This window comes from Mytilus edulis, chromosome 2 (genome assembly GCF_963676685.1).
Source record: "Mytilus edulis chromosome 2, xbMytEdul2.2, whole genome shotgun sequence".
Classification (NCBI taxonomy): domain Eukaryota; kingdom Metazoa; phylum Mollusca; class Bivalvia; order Mytilida; family Mytilidae; genus Mytilus; species Mytilus edulis.
In genome coordinates, this window is record NC_092345.1 from 30,878,080 (window position 1) to 30,894,345 (window position 16,266).

General features: G+C 31.3%; 1 protein-coding gene across 1 annotated transcript in view; it reads right to left on the reverse strand.

Annotated features, from left to right (window-relative positions):
* Positions 1-16,266, reverse strand: part of LOC139511950 (LIM/homeobox protein Lhx9-like) — a 37,027-nt gene that overhangs the window by 13,844 nt on the left and 6,917 nt on the right. The window contains exon 3 of the mRNA XM_071299160.1: positions 9,796-10,142. Coding sequence (XP_071155261.1) covers positions 9,796-10,142 — 347 coding nt within the window. The remainder of the gene's footprint in view (positions 1-9,795; positions 10,143-16,266) is intronic.

The following is a 16,266-nucleotide window of genomic DNA, read 5'->3' on the forward strand; positions in this document are numbered from 1 at the left end:
TTGACCGATTCATCTGAAATTTTCAAGGCAGATAGATCTTGACCTGACAAACAATTTAACCCCTGTCAGATTTGCTCTTAATGCTTTGGTTTTTGAGTTATAAGCCAAAAACTGCATTTTACCCCTATGTTCTATTTTTAGCCATGGCGGCCATCTTTGTTGGTTGACCGGATCACTGGGCATAATTTTTAAACTAGATACCCAAATGATGATTGTGGCAAAGTTTGGTTTAATTTGGCCCAGTAGTTTCAGAGAAGATTTTTGTAAAGGATTACTCAGATTTACAAAAAATGGTTAAAAATTGACTATAAAGGGCAATAACTCCTAAAGGGGTCAACTGACCATTTCGGTAGTAAGACTTATTTGTAAATCTTATTTTGCTGAACATTATTGGTGTTTACAGTTTATCTCTATCTATAATATTATTCAAGATAATAACCAAAAACAGCAAAATTTCCTTAAAATTACCAATTCAGGGACAGCAACCCAACAATGGGTTGACCGATTCATCTGAAATTTTCAAGGCAGATAGATCTTGACCTGACAAACAATTTAACCCCCATGTCAGATTTGCTTTAAATGCTTTGGTTTCTGAGTTATAAGCCAAAAACTGCATTTTACCCCTATGTTCTATTTTTAGCCATGGCGGACATCTTTGTTGGTTGACCGGGTCACCGGGCACAATTTTTAAACTAGATACCCCAATGATGATTGTGGCCAAGTTTGGTTTAATTTGGCCCAGCAGTTTCAGAGGAGAAGATTTTTGTAAAAGTTAACGACGGACGCCGGACGCCGGACGCCGGACGCCAAGTGATGAGAAAAGCTCACTTGGCCCTTTGGGCCAGGTGAGCTAAAAATGAAATCAAGCAACAAAAATCTAACTATAGAAAAATAATTTGTTAGTGTAAATTTAAATTACAAATAAATGTTAATTTAAAACAAATTTAAATTACTAAATTGCATTTTTGCGTAAAGATTTTGCCGACTTGATTGAAAATCAACAACCATTGTGTTCTGCTATTTCTCCATCTAAGATGACGAAAGATAACAGAATTCTGAAATGCCAAATTGTCAATGCTCAAAGAATGAATCTTTTGATTGAATAAAAATGAAAATAACTAAATTCTTGTTCAATATTTCAATTGTTGCATTTTCTTGTCAAAATCGGTATACTTTTACTAAATTGATTCCATAAGCATGCATGCTTTTAATTCACATTTCTCCCACTACATCTTCAAAAGTACTCGATATATCCAACAACAATAGTAAATTAAATGGAATCTATTTTACAATTAATTATTTGCAAAAAACAAACTTAAAAATACTACCCTAAACAAAGACAATTCGGTACGACCAAATCAAAACGGCACGCAACACAACACAATTTCGATTTAAAACTGAGGTAAAAAAAACTTTCAAAATGAACCGAGCTTGGAGGATGGAATTCTATTTGCACTTGATTTTCAGTGAATAAATCAATTTTCAAATGTAGATATATTATCGAGGTGAAATCTTTGAAGTCAAGTCGAATCTCACAGAATTAAATATATATACTAACAGCTTTGGTCTTGATTTGAAACAAATGTTGTGCCCGTGTTTTTATTAAGATTCCCATTGCCTGGATAATAACCGTACAACAATATGTATCAGTTATCATAAACCTATGATAACCTTGTACAATAACAAATTGACGCTAAATTGTTATATTATAGATTGGGCTCATATTTCTTAAAAGATTTCTGTAAAAAGCACGTCGTTATGACGGCAATTTTATCGTATCGTCTTCACAAATGGTATGACATTTCTTTGAAAAAAGCGTCTAAGAGATAACGATTCTGATGATACACTCTCCTAAATAAAAAAATAGGAAAGAACAATTTTGAATTATGTTGAAGGTAGATAATCTAAGTGATATTGAAAACATCTAAAGTTTGTAACAAAACATCTGTATTTAACGGAAAATAAACTGATAAAATCACATTTATACCAGAAAAAACTTCAACAGCTATCTTTACTTTTTATTCTTACGTCGGCCGAAAAAAGTTTTAGTTCGTTTTACTTTAGAAAAAAAAGAATTTTATGGTTTTTCACTTGTCACTGAACGTGCTAATAAACCGCTTTTAAACATTATCATTGTATGATTGTAAAATTTATAAAACTTTTTTTTAGGTAAGAAAAACAAGAGAAACGTTACATCTGAGAACGTAGAAGGCTTCACACCGAAACCATGTTTCCATATGATATGGAACCTACTTCGAAGTTTTTACAAACATTTGGAAGGTACACACAAAATGATTCGATAGACCCATTGGTTGTCTTCGGCTGCTATTTGCTCTATGGTCGGGTTGTTGTTTATTTGACATATTCACCATTTCCATTCTCAATTTTATTGTTTGCGTTGTTCATGAATAGCACCCAATGTAGTTACTTTATGTTAAAAACTATTACAAATTTATCAGACTTCAGTTTGTACTTCGAGCTCAGATTCAGTAGGCAGATCAAAAACGTCAAACTTTGATTACAACCTAGGTTTTAAAGGTGGGTTTTTTATGTTATATAACTGCCAATACATTTAATTCACTTCATTTCTTCGACATCCGAATTTTCACTGAAATGTTGCTTTGGGGAAAAAGAATCTTCAGACATGTTATGCAAAATAACAAATATGTCAACCTTTCAAGCTGTTTAAATAACGTCCGACCGCCATCTTAGAATCTCACCTTGAAGCCCGAACGAGTACAGTTGTTATAAGTGTACTTGACCAATTGTTAAGCTATTGTATTTATTTTAGAGACGGCGAATGAATGGGAAAATTGTCACAATTTTGTCCAAACCCCTGCTGTAAAATCTGAAAAACAGAAAAGGTATGAAACAATGGCGGATTAAATTACCACTGTCGGGACCATGGCCGCGGGATCGGATTATCTACAGTTCGCGGTCATGGCCGCAGTTGGAATCGTCAGATTATCAATACTTTGTTTAGAGGTTTACTTCAGGTGTGTTAAGTAGAATCAAAATAAAGGATGACACATATTTTCTCACGTTTTGTTAAAAACAACTTCAAATCTCAGCTTACTCGAATTCAGTGAGACAGATTTTTCTTACTTTCGCTTGACAGTAAAAATTGCCGTTTGTGCATTATTTTATGAAATACAAGCTCCTGATTACATTTGCGTCTAATTGGCAATAACTATGAATATTAAGATGACATAATAACAAAAGAATGCATGTTTGATATGCATTTGTTCTTTATGGGGTCCCAAAGATACGAATAACATGCAACACGCGTTGTCCCCTTAAAAAATAAGCAAAGAGCTCATAGCAAAACATATTTAATAACACTGAAAGTTCAAACAATGAGAAGAGGAGCTATTTGATTCGTACATATATTTATAGCATTTGTTTTTATGGACTTCCCTTTTTTGAATTTGGTTTTGAGTTCTGTATTTTAGTTTTACTTTTATACACAAAATCAACATGAAACCATCCAAGGACTCTCTGCTATGTGGTCAGAAAATGTTTGTTATCTTTAAAAATTAGTTTTGACAGAATTTATCCGTTGTAGGTGCCACGACCCCGTCCAAGATTACATCTTGAAAATAAAATAGACATAATTTGTCTGTATCAGCTATAATTAAAACGAGGCGAATGTGGCAGTGTCCATTAAAGACAATATGGCACGCGCACTGAGATTTAATAAATGTACAACTTTCGATAATTATACAAATTGTTAAATTTTATGATGCGCATATCTCTGATTCTTCAAGACATTTGACATTTTGGAATTTAGGTCTCCAGTTTGACTAATGACCGACAAGCGCGCCAGAAAGGGCTTTGGAGTTTTATGAGCAACGCTTTGAATAACGAAATACTTCCTTGTATTTTTTATCATTGCGATCAAAACCTTGAAATAAATAAAATACGTCCTGTGTATTATATTAACCAACAAGTTTAATATATCGTTTTAGAAATAGAATCAAACATTTGAATATCAAATTGCGTCTTGACACATTTTCGCAATACTGTCATTTTCAATTTTCATGAAAATAATTCAACACCATTCGATTATGCATGAAAACAAACAATAATATTCAGAGAGCTATGAATTTCCTATTTGATTTTTCATAATCATATTAACAACAAAAGGCTAGATCGTTTTCAATTACGAGATTCTTAATAAAACTAATCTCTTATTTAAACAAGAGTATAATAAGGTCGGATTTCTCCTCATTGATTCTCATAATGCATATTACATTTAGCTCCTTCCTTTTGATTGTCAATTTCCGTCAATCAATTTTCATTAATTTGTATTGATCTTGGAAGGCGGGATTGAAGTGACAAAAATACACATACTTTTTTTTAGTTTGACGAGTTGTCTAAGACATTTAGTATATTAAAAAAAATGATATATTTTAAAACTAAATATATATAAAAACAAGAATATTTTTTTGAAACAGAGAACTGCAAGCGTTTCTTAGTGTTATTTTAAATTCCTTCATTTTTTTTATTTTAGTGCGGCTGATCTGAACTGATTTTGACGGTGCTGTTGATGAATAAAACAAACATTATTTTACATTTTATTTTCAAGGTCTTCTATCGCTCACCATGCGGTACGGTTTTTGCCCATTGTTGAAGGTTTTACGGTGACCCATACTAAAACTAGTACGGCATTACTTGGTCTATGATGAGAGTTGCCTCATTTGCTGCATTTCTTTAGTTTTTTTTTAAAATTGTAAAGTGGCATCAATGATAAATTTTAAACATACGTGTTTACAAGTTTTTTTTTCAAATTTAAAATATTTATAGAAAAAAATATCTTGTAAATTTTCTAATGTTATCTTCACAGTTGATTTTATAAGATAGAAAGCGATGACAGGCAATGATGCGTTACTATCATATATTTCGACGTTACGTCTTTGTTACGTTAAATCTGTCATTAGCATCGAGAGATAATGAAATGATGCAGGGTCAACGTCATTAATTTTCAATTTAAAAGAAATTAAGATAAAATTCTTAGTGTGTGAAAGAAAGCAGAAGTCAGTTCCGAATTGACATTTTACTAATGTAGTTAAATTCAAAAACGTTTTTTAATTTATTTAGTTTTATTTATTTAAAAAATATGCATTAAATAGCACATACAAAAAATCAATACATTTAATCAGATTTTTAGAATTTATCCTACTTCTGAAGCCTACGTTATCTTGATTTGAATCGGAACATAGTATAATTCAATATCTACAATGTTTTTGAGTAAATAAAAGACCAGAGGGAAAAATGTGAAGAAAAAAATATTTGTTATTCTAAAATGTAAAAATATCGTAATATCAGATGAAACTTGGAAATTTGATGAAATTGTTATCAAAATTCTCAGTTTATCCAAAAATCTTTCACTGTTATCAGAAATAAAATACACAACGGATTATGAACAACATGTATTAAATAAACTTATGCAAGACTTAAGACAACATTTTTAGAATGTCATTTTGGTACATTTAAGATATGACTTATGTTGAGGTTATCGCTGGTCGATAAAAAAATTAAATATCATGCATTCAAAAATACGGTACAGTGCAAGAGAGATCTATCCTGACCTTTCTATATAACAACCTCTCAAAAAACTTTGTCAGCAAGATTTTAAATTTATTATATATATTTTTTCATATTGTAATTGAAACTTTTTCATCCTACTTTGTAAATGATTATGGAAAGGTTTTCACACGACGCTATATAGTATGGCAAGCCGTTCTCGTCAAAACTATGTTTAAACCCTTTTTTCGAAAAAAATACACACTGAGATTTAAAAACATAAAATAACACACTGAGAAATCGAAATTACACACTGAGATTTAAAAAAATAAAAAACACGCACTGAGAACTCAAAATTACACACTGAGATTTTAAAAAGACACACTGAGATGAAATAAATTGAAAAACACACACTGAGAATTGTTAATTACACACTGAGATTTCAAAAATACACACTGAGATTAATATGCAAATTACTAATGAATATTCATGAGATGAATAATTCAACAGATTAATATCTTGATCTGAAGAACTCTTATCATTATAATATGAAATGCGATTCCTCTAACCAACATTCGTAATAAATTTCAAGACTTAACATCGCTCATATTCATAAGTTTGTTGCCTATAATGCAGATCATTACTACCAGTAATTAAACATGTGTCCCTTTTCAAAAGTCTTCCAACTGTTTCCCTGATTTCGCCAGTTAATCTTTTATATTTTTGTTACGTTTATATGCTATAATAGACACTTGAGTAAAAATTTCTTTTGCAGATTGTTCCAATGTTTTCTTATAATTTTGATAAAGTTTTTCACCATTTGGTTATATTTTGTAATAAGAGTAAGTGGGTATCTTTCTTGTTCTTGTATTTCTAAAGTTTTTTTTATTAATAATTTGGAACCAAATCGAAGGACTAACGAGTTCTGTCCCCTTGTTGTTTTAAGCTTGTAATAGATTCAGATTAAGTATGCTAATTAGATATGTGCGCATAAAAAGTGCGCACAAATCTCAGTGTGTAATTTTAAATTCTCAGTGTGTAATTTTAAATTCTCAGTGCGTAATTTCAAATTCTCAGTGTGTGTTTTCAGTTTATTTATTCTCAGTGTGTCTTTTTGAAATCTCAGTGTGTAATTTTCAATTCTCAGTGTGTAATTTTCAATTCTCAGTGTGCGTTTTTCATTTTTGTAATCTCAGTGCGTCTTTATGAAATCTCAGTGTGTAATTTTTAATTCTCAGTGTGTAATTTTCAATTCTCATTGTGTCATTTTCAATTCTCAGTGTGTTATTTTCAATTCTCAGTGTGCGTTTTGAAGTTTTTAAATCTCAGTGTGCTTTGTTGTAATTCTCAGTGTGTAAATTTTACGAAAAATGGTTTAAACATAGTTTTGACGAGAACGGCTTGCCATAATATAGCCTTTTTGTGCTTTACACAAAGAAGTTTAAAATGCACGTACATAATATTAATGAGGGTTGGGGATATTTTTTTTACTTTGCCAAAATGTTATCTATATCGGGCTAATTTCAAAAAGGTTTTAAAAACTTACAGGTCACTTTGTTTCTTTTTAAGACGTTGTATTTTGCAATGATATTTTTTATAGGATTATACACGAAAAAGCACTATTACACGTGACAGAATAGAAACAGCTTTGATAGAATTTATAAATCTTAAAAAGGGTCTTTGTACTCGTTTTCTTACTTTTGATTAAAATGGGTGTGCATTCATTTATTTCATTATATTTCATTATTTATATTATTTGTTGTCATTCTCCGCCATTGATACAAACTGTTTGTAATTTATAAAACATGTATGTAATTATTCACTGATGCTATTGTATTTGTATATGTAAATTCTATAAGCTGTATTGCTTCTGAATAAAAGACTATTATTATATAGTATTCAAATAATATCTCATTCTAAAAAAATAAAAGTTTTTGGATATTATATCAATCAAAACATTTTCTAAATACTAAAAAAAACTTAGACGTAGATCGTTAGCAATACAAGATGACAGAAGACGAAAACAGCTAGTTGAGAAGTAAAAAAAGCTAACAATGGTACGAAATTCAAATAGTGAAAGCAAACATTTGCAGTAACAAACGCCCAAAAAAAACCCGAAAAGAACATTTGTGCTCCGGAAAACAGTATCACTATAACTTTTGAAAAGATTGAACACAGAAAATATGTTCGCAACTGATTTATGCGCTAAAATATGCAAACTTTATAGATCCATCGTTAAGGGTTACTTTGGCCATCGATTCTGTTCCATAACTGTCCAGCAATGATCCGAAGCTTAGGTTTACCTATGGCATTATATAGGACGGCTAGGCTAATGTCAAATTGCTGTATACAATGCTTTCTTTTATTCATATTATACAAATAACTACCATCTTGATAGCTCAAGACTCATGATTAATGAATTCATTTTCCAACTCTGACACTTCTTGGGAATTCTTAAACCATTGCCGATTTCAGTAGGTTATCATTCGTCACCTTCATCCCTCATCGAAGAATTGAGAGTTCCGAATGTTTATATCTGACACCTCATTACTCCTCAAGACAGACTTAATTTACAGAAACCCAGAAATGCATCATTTTACTTTTGTCGTATTCATCAATAAAATAAAACAGAATCCCCCGGACCTTGAGAATTCCTTTTATTATTGCCAACAATAATATATACACTGTAAACGCAAATAAAACAATAAAGGACGTTTTAAAATGTCTTCCGAGAATCCAGTCCTGATTTTTTTTATTGTTTACAATCGTCAGACAAAAAAAAATATACAAAGTCTCCTTAATCCTTTTCCTTAATCTGATGTGTGATTGTTTAATCATTTCGCTTTATGGTCATGTAGGTATGAGAAATTTCAAAGGAAGGCAAGCATAAGAAAAATTCAACCTTGTACGCAAGTTTATATACAACAAACCGAAAAATGTAATAAAAACAACTATCTGAAACCAAGCACATGGTTAATAAACCACTTATCCATAAGCTGCTTAAGCTAACTCTGGTCTTTACTGAATCTCATTCAATCTCAGTCTGTCGAGTGGACTAGGGAGCTAGTTGGCACACTGTCGGCGGAGTAGCCCAGATGTCACAGAACCGGTTGTAACGGACGCAAAGGCTCCAAATTCCGCGAAGGGAATACTAGTACCATTACTTAGCTTTCATATTGTTATGTGGAAAAACATGTATTTTAAATCTTTTGAAACTGCATCATATTTCATGAACAATTTCCTTTCAAAACTTTTCTAAACCGAAAGAAATGAAAAGGAAATGTCCATTACACAAGACTCCGTCTCGTATAGATGATTGGATTAAACATATGTATGCATAATCCACTGAGTTACGTCAGATGCATTCTTCTACATGCATATTTTTTTAGCTAAAGCATTTCGAAACATATCCAATTTGGAATTACAGTCAAACCTGGTTTAAGAGACCACTTAAGGGCATACGATACAGTTTTGATCCTGTATTTTCAGTTTGATGAAAATTTCCATATAGGCTAGATTTTGCCTGCTTAAATCAAATATGTAATAAAAAATATACCTTCATGAGCTACTTTTTGAGTTAAATGAGGTCGAAATTTTGTATATTCGCTCAAAATTCGGATTTGTGGCCGTATTTTCTCTTTCGAAAGAAAGCCATAACTTTTTTGTTTTAAAAGATAAACACAAATTGTTTTTTGTTAGATAATTTGTAATTTTTGTATTTTATAAGTATCATAAAAAATTATGCATTTTTTATCCAGAAATAAGTCATATTTATCAAATGGTCATGAATTAAGAAAAAATCGTATTTTTTTGCTGTATATTTATCAAAATTAAAAAAATTCCTCTATTTACAGTTTAATAAAATTTGGTCCACATAATCTCCCTGCAAAATGAAACAAAATGTCGTTTTAAAAAATAGGGGTCTATGCACTCGTTTTCAAATGAAATCAGTTTGAATGATGAAAAATAGTCGAAAAATGCATCTTTTCCCGATATGTCATAGTTTGACGTCGCGAAAATAACATTTTACGTTAGCAACGTCTTTACCTGCCCTGTAACTGTATCGTATGCCCTTAAGGAAGAGTGAAACAGTAGTCTCTGAAGCCAGGTGCATGGTCTTTTAATAAATGTTCAATTCATGTACTACAGGGGGGTCTAAATTTGGTGTTTATTTAATACAGATGTCTGCTTAATACACGTGGTCTCTTAAGCAGGTTTTACTGTAGTTTCTGTCTGATAAACATAAAAGTTATAAAACAAGAGACTCACCCATTCCTGGGGGACATAAGTCATTGTCTTGTAAGTTTTTTCTTTTCCTAGGGCGTCCTTTTTGTACAGTTCCAACACCATTGTAAAAGGGCAAATGTCCATCTGTATGACAAGATAAATCGTCTGTTAAACTTTGAAAATACTCTCCTTGGAATAATAACTCGTAGTCATTTCGACAGTAAATAAGATTTTCCTTCATACCAAATTGGTCTCCGGTTGAAAGTGCTTTGTGACAGGATGAACACGTGAAACAGTTTATGTGATAGACCAAATCCCGCGCTTTCATAACAAGTTCGTTTGCTGCAATCCCCTGATGACATCGCGCACATCTTTTTACTCCAAATCGTCTGGAAAGACAATAAAATCATTTTATATACTGTATATATATATACAAATCCTGCAATATACAGATGTAGAAAATATAACAATAAAAGTGTGTCATATCTTGCAACAACAGAAACAAGGTCAGTACTTAAGCTATGTTTAAAATACGATAGTTCCTGATTATGGATTATTTTAAATCATTTCTACAGAAAAAAGGAGGAATTAAAAGAAGATTCATATTCTGATTTACGTATGGTTGGCTGTTCTCATTTATTTTAAAAATAAATAGATGTGGTATGATTGCCAATGAGATTGCTACATGTATCTACCAAAGTTCAAATGAAGTGGATGTACGCATTAATAGGCAACCGTACGATCTTCAACAATGGAAAAAAACCTATACCGTATGGTCGGCTTTACTGAAAATGATAAAATATGAAAACTGTTTGGTTTTTTTAATTTAAGTTGTTGTTTTTGTTGGGTTTTTTTTTTGTCCGAGTCAAAAGTTTTGGTCGGGGAAATAGGGTTTGGGGGGGGGGGGTTAATCATCCTCTGCTAACCCCTTCATAAGAAATGAAAGACAACATTAATGTCCTTATAACACGCCGTCACAGCCTTTAAAACAAAACATCCCTTAAAAATGTATTTACAACATTTTTGAACTGAGTACTAGCTGGTATATACAAGTGCAAGTGCGCCTTAAAGGCTGACCTGTTTTTGGTTCGAAATAGCGGAAAAGATATTTCTTTCCTTTGCTATCTCAAAAGATAATCAAAGAATTGTTGGTATACTTAGAACTGGGGTGGGATGCAATTGTATCTTAGTGGATCCGGAAACCAAATAAACGCCCCTGAAAGAAAAGTTCAAATCGCTTTGTCATGATTCATTTTTAAATATCAGACCACCCATAACATCTTAAGAATTCTCATTCAATGAAATCTCATTTTTTTCTTTAAAAATGCAAAGAAATCATTGGGGATTTAACATAACTTTTTTATACTTTAAAGTTATATTTTGACAATTATATTTCTTCAACGGATACTTAAAATCTTTTTTCATTATTATTTTGAATTGTATTAATACATTCTGGTGCTTTAAGAATTTATTTTTTCTTCTTTTTTTAAGACTTAAGGGATTCGATTCAATGCTGTATTGTCTCAGGCTGTGTGCATATATTGTTGGTATTACATGTATGTATATTTGTAGAATAACTTTCCTCTATTTTTCGTTACACAGAAATATTCGAAGCGAGCGATGGCGTTTTAATTATAAAGAATATGTTTGCTTAAATAAATTACGAATTTTGAGTTTTAGTTCAAACTAATTTCTTAAGTTTTATGTTTGGTCTTTTTTTCCGAATGATAATTGTCTTCGACCACTTATACACTATCATGTCATAGCGATCATTTGTAATTACCCATAATCCCTTAGATTCTGCAACAATGAATTTATCCAAACTACAAGACTTGCAATAACACTTAAAAAACTTGTGAAAAATTCAAACGAAAAAAGCATATTCTTACATGTGTATTAGGCATAGTTAAAGGTGCATCATTTTAAAAATCAAAGTTATAATAAAATAATAGCTTGTGATGGATGGTGTACTTGCATATTTTTCTTTATTAAAACACGTATATTAGTTATCACATGCGATACCGGGTGCTTTCAATTAGGTTATAAATATTTTTACACTTATTGCCACGAGGACTACTCGTAAAGGCTTAATTAACAAATTAGCCGAAATGTTCATTCATTTATTGATTATCCGAATATTTTACGTTGCAACTGACAACCTAAATTTGACCAATGCAAGGTTCTCAAGAGTTTATCTGTATATTACCTCGATTTTTTTGGCGGTGGGAGTACACTGGGCGGGGAACACTGCACGTGTTTGCACTTAAACCTAATAAATACTTCAATATTTACTTTGAATATAGTTTTTGTTGAGATATAAGTAAATTTTATACAGATCGTCCTTTTTATTTTTTCAACTTGTACGTTTACATCTGGTAAACATAATTTCAAACACAACAGTTGGTACAGACCCGTCATCTGTTCCGGGTTTGGCATAACATCTGTATTGTTCTTTCTCAGGTATGCCTTTATATTAATTTGATTAATGTTTAGTTAACTATAAAACTATGCTCATCATATTTCTGCAAATTTTATATTCTTTGATCCTTGACCTCTTCTTACAGGAAGAATTTTGCTGAGTTCCGTTGGTCTTTAAACACCTGCAATTTTTTGACCACCTGTTTTTGCTTAATATTGAAAGCATAACGTAAAGATACTCTCAGATACTTGGCCAGTGTACTTTTAATCTGAGAAAAATATCTTTTGGTTTCTCTGATGAGAAAAGGGAGATAATACTCTGATTATCGAATGTAAAATACAGATTATCGGAGGTAAAATACACGGATTATCGAAGGTAAAATACACTCGAAAGTAATACATTGGTTATCGAAGGTAAAAATACACTGATTAGCAAAGGTAAAATACACTCGAAAGTAATAAATTGATTATTGAAGGTAAAATACACTGATTATCGAAGGTAAAATACACTCGAAAATAATACAAAAGGTTATTGATTATCGAAGGTAAAATACACTGATTATCGAAAATAAAATACACGGATTATCGAAGGTAAAAAAACACTGATTATCGAATGTAAAATACATGGATTGTAGAAGGTAAACTACACTTTAAAGTAATAAATTGATTATCGAAAGTATAATACAGTGATTATCGAAAGTAAAATACCCGGATTATTGAAGTTAAAATACACTGATTATCGAAGATAAAATACATAGATTATAGAAGGTAAAATACATGGATTATAGAAGGTAAAATACACTTTAAAGTAATAAATTGATTATTGAAGGTAAAATTTACTGATTATCGAAAGTAAAATTCACGGATTATCGAATGTGAAATACACTTAAAAGTAATACATTGATTTTTAAAGGTAAATATACACCAATTATCGAATGTAAATATATTGATTATCGAAAGTAAACATAAACTCTATACATTGATTTTTTTTTTATCGAAGGTAAAATACATTGATTATCGAAGATGATATACACCGATTATCGAAGGTTGAATACATTAATTATCGAAGGTAAAATACACTGACAATCGAAAGTAATTTTTAAGTTAATTGGAAAAAGGCACTTAACAAAAAAACACCAATATAAAAACAATATGATAATGATTATCAAATTCTGTACTTGGTGTACATGTTATTCTCGAAGGAAGAGACCAGTTGTGTTAATGTGTGGTTAGGTTGCTGTCGCATCAATGATTTCTTTGCAAATCTGTATACACCCACACATGTGATCTTGCTCTGCACTTCATTTTTTTTTAAGTAAAACAATCGGATCGTCATATTATGTCTATAGTATTTAAGGTTTTAAGTTTTATTGTATCTTTTACAAGTGGAACTCTTGAATGATTTTTCATGTTTTCGAAAGAAGTATACAACTTGACGTGTCCCTCCTATATCAATATGATTAAGTCTAAAATTTAGTATTTTCAATTAAAATAAACTCTTTATAACCATGAAACTGCTATATGCTGGTTAATAACACAGCTAAAAACTTAAGTGTTGCAATAGAATATAAATCCTTTCAGCTTAATCGTAATAGTTGGTTATGCAGTTATGTATATAAGGTATTTCGTAACCAATCGAATATCATTATCTTACGATCGAAGTTCAAGGATCAAAGTTCGTTCAGTTCAATTATTTCTGCTCGTTTCAATAAAAACATATCATTACGCCAAAAATTAGAAGCAAATTAATTGAAAATAAACCGAAATATTGATATTTTTCGAAATATGTTTCTCTTTCATTGTATAAAAACATATAAACTTGCAACTGGTATAGTCATATCCGAGTGTTACGCACCGAAGTACCCTCCCGGTCTTATTCCTGGTAAAACAATTTATCCTCCAATCAGTAGTTCAACTTAGTACAGCACTCAGGTACGATTTCTTTACCAACTGACAAAACCAAAGATTTAAATCATGCGAATGAAAAATCAAGTTTCCAATGACATTTTCAAGCTCAGTTTCGCCCCGTGCCATTTTCCCGCCAATGAACTCGAAGTCTCGTCTGTCAATAAAACTCTAGCAATTCCTGCAACAGTGATTGTATTAAATGCATTGATATAATCTGCTTCTAAAATGCTTAAAAAGCAGGAAAACGACGAAATAGATCGTCAAGGTTGGTGGTCCGGAACGACAAATTATAACTAAATATTTTTGTAATAATTTCCGAACTGACAGATTAGCACCTAGCAGTAGTGAATACGTATAGCATTTCATATCTTCGGTGACTTTTTATCAATTCTAGTTGAGTTACGGATCAACAATATTTTCTGAAATTCATAATTGAAAATCTTAAAAGCATGGAATTCTGGTGCCAATTTATACAGTTGACTGATATTGAGTATTTCTAATTATTGAAATAAAAATATCAATACACAGAAATGTATATTATTTCCAGATAAATGGCCATTTATTTATTTTTTCATACTTTATTTTCAAAGTTTTTATGAAATCATTTGGCAATTGGAAGAATGGTTAATCTCTTCACATTAAACATTGTTTACTCTTTCAGAAAAAAATAAAGAAAGAGAAATAAAATTTATAAACATAAAACATTTTAAAAGGCACCGACGAAAAGATTTTTTTTAACTGTTTAAATCAAAGATTTATATATGTACTGTATAATTTTTAATAAAATTATGAATGTTGTTGAAGCCTCTGTGGTTCTTGTCTTATATATAGCCTTTATTTTTGAGAAAAAACCTGACACAATTTCCAATCTATAATATAGCCTTAATTTTGGAGACATATTGACACAATTTCCTTTGTTTAAACCGACAGCTAAAAGTGTTGATGCATGAATGCCGTGATGACGTGATTTTGCATTTTGTCGTCTGCTTGGACGCAAGGTTTCGAAGTTCTGTCGTTGTATTAGATGAGCAAACCACTCTTTGATCGAAATTCAATAGGAGAATTGAACAAATCAAGGCTGTACTCAAGAGTAGTTTAAATCTCTTTGTAGGTTAACAAATATCGGCACATTTCTAACACAAGAACTCCAAATTTCTGTGTTGTTTGTTTTAGAGATTAAAGACTTTTTATAAATACTCCAACTGAAAGATTTTGTCAGAAATATATTTATCTTCGTCACGTAAAAATATCTTGTTTCTTTATTTTGCTCTTCAAAAAATCAAATTCATAGTTTAAAACCTCACACGTGTTTTGACTGAAAGCTGACTGTGTGTTCTATATACACTGTATATAATAAACGAGAGGCCCTATGTATATGCATAATGATGCTGATTTAATTGCTAGTGTATACCTCAACAGAAACATATGTACATTTACTCTACATATATGTTTCTACGTGTTAAAAAGAAGAACCCAGCTAAAAAAAAAACCTTGGCCAATTTACTCTATATCAATAAGAACTTTAGGTAATTAGATAAATCAGTTAAAAAAAAGTTTGCAACTTATGTATTCTTAAATAGTATTATGCTTAGGTTATAAGCTTTTTTGCAATATTGTGGATGTGTTTTTCGTGGCCCGTGCTTAAAAACTACGAATGCTCGGTTAATTGGTCTCAGACATACTTGCCATACGTGAGTCAGATATGCTGTTTAAAATGCTCTTTAGGTCCTTACAGTTAAGCCAGATTTCTATGAACGCAATGATGGAAGTATTCGTTCCAACTTTCACAGACATAAAAGAAGACTGCTTCTATACTATAGATTTTTGATGTCGCCGGTAAGCATTGGGACACGTTTAGGTATAGTGTAGTAGCATCGTGAAAGCAACGAAAATTGACATTTTCATGCCGCTCATACTGCGACCTCACCACGATCTAAATTAATTTTAGATCGCAGTGAGCGTGGTGCGATCGTGGTCTAGTGGGACTGGGGCTTAAGAAGTTTCTCAGAAAGTAAGTTGTTTATATATTGCTAGCTTTCCTACACTATAATATCGGCAACTGGACGTCAGAGCAACTTCATTAACAGTGCAGTAATTCACTATTTTGTGCAATGCCCAAAGTATATTGAAGCAGAATGTAAATGCAGAAAAAGAAACAAAAACAAAACACTTTAATGTTGTTTCATA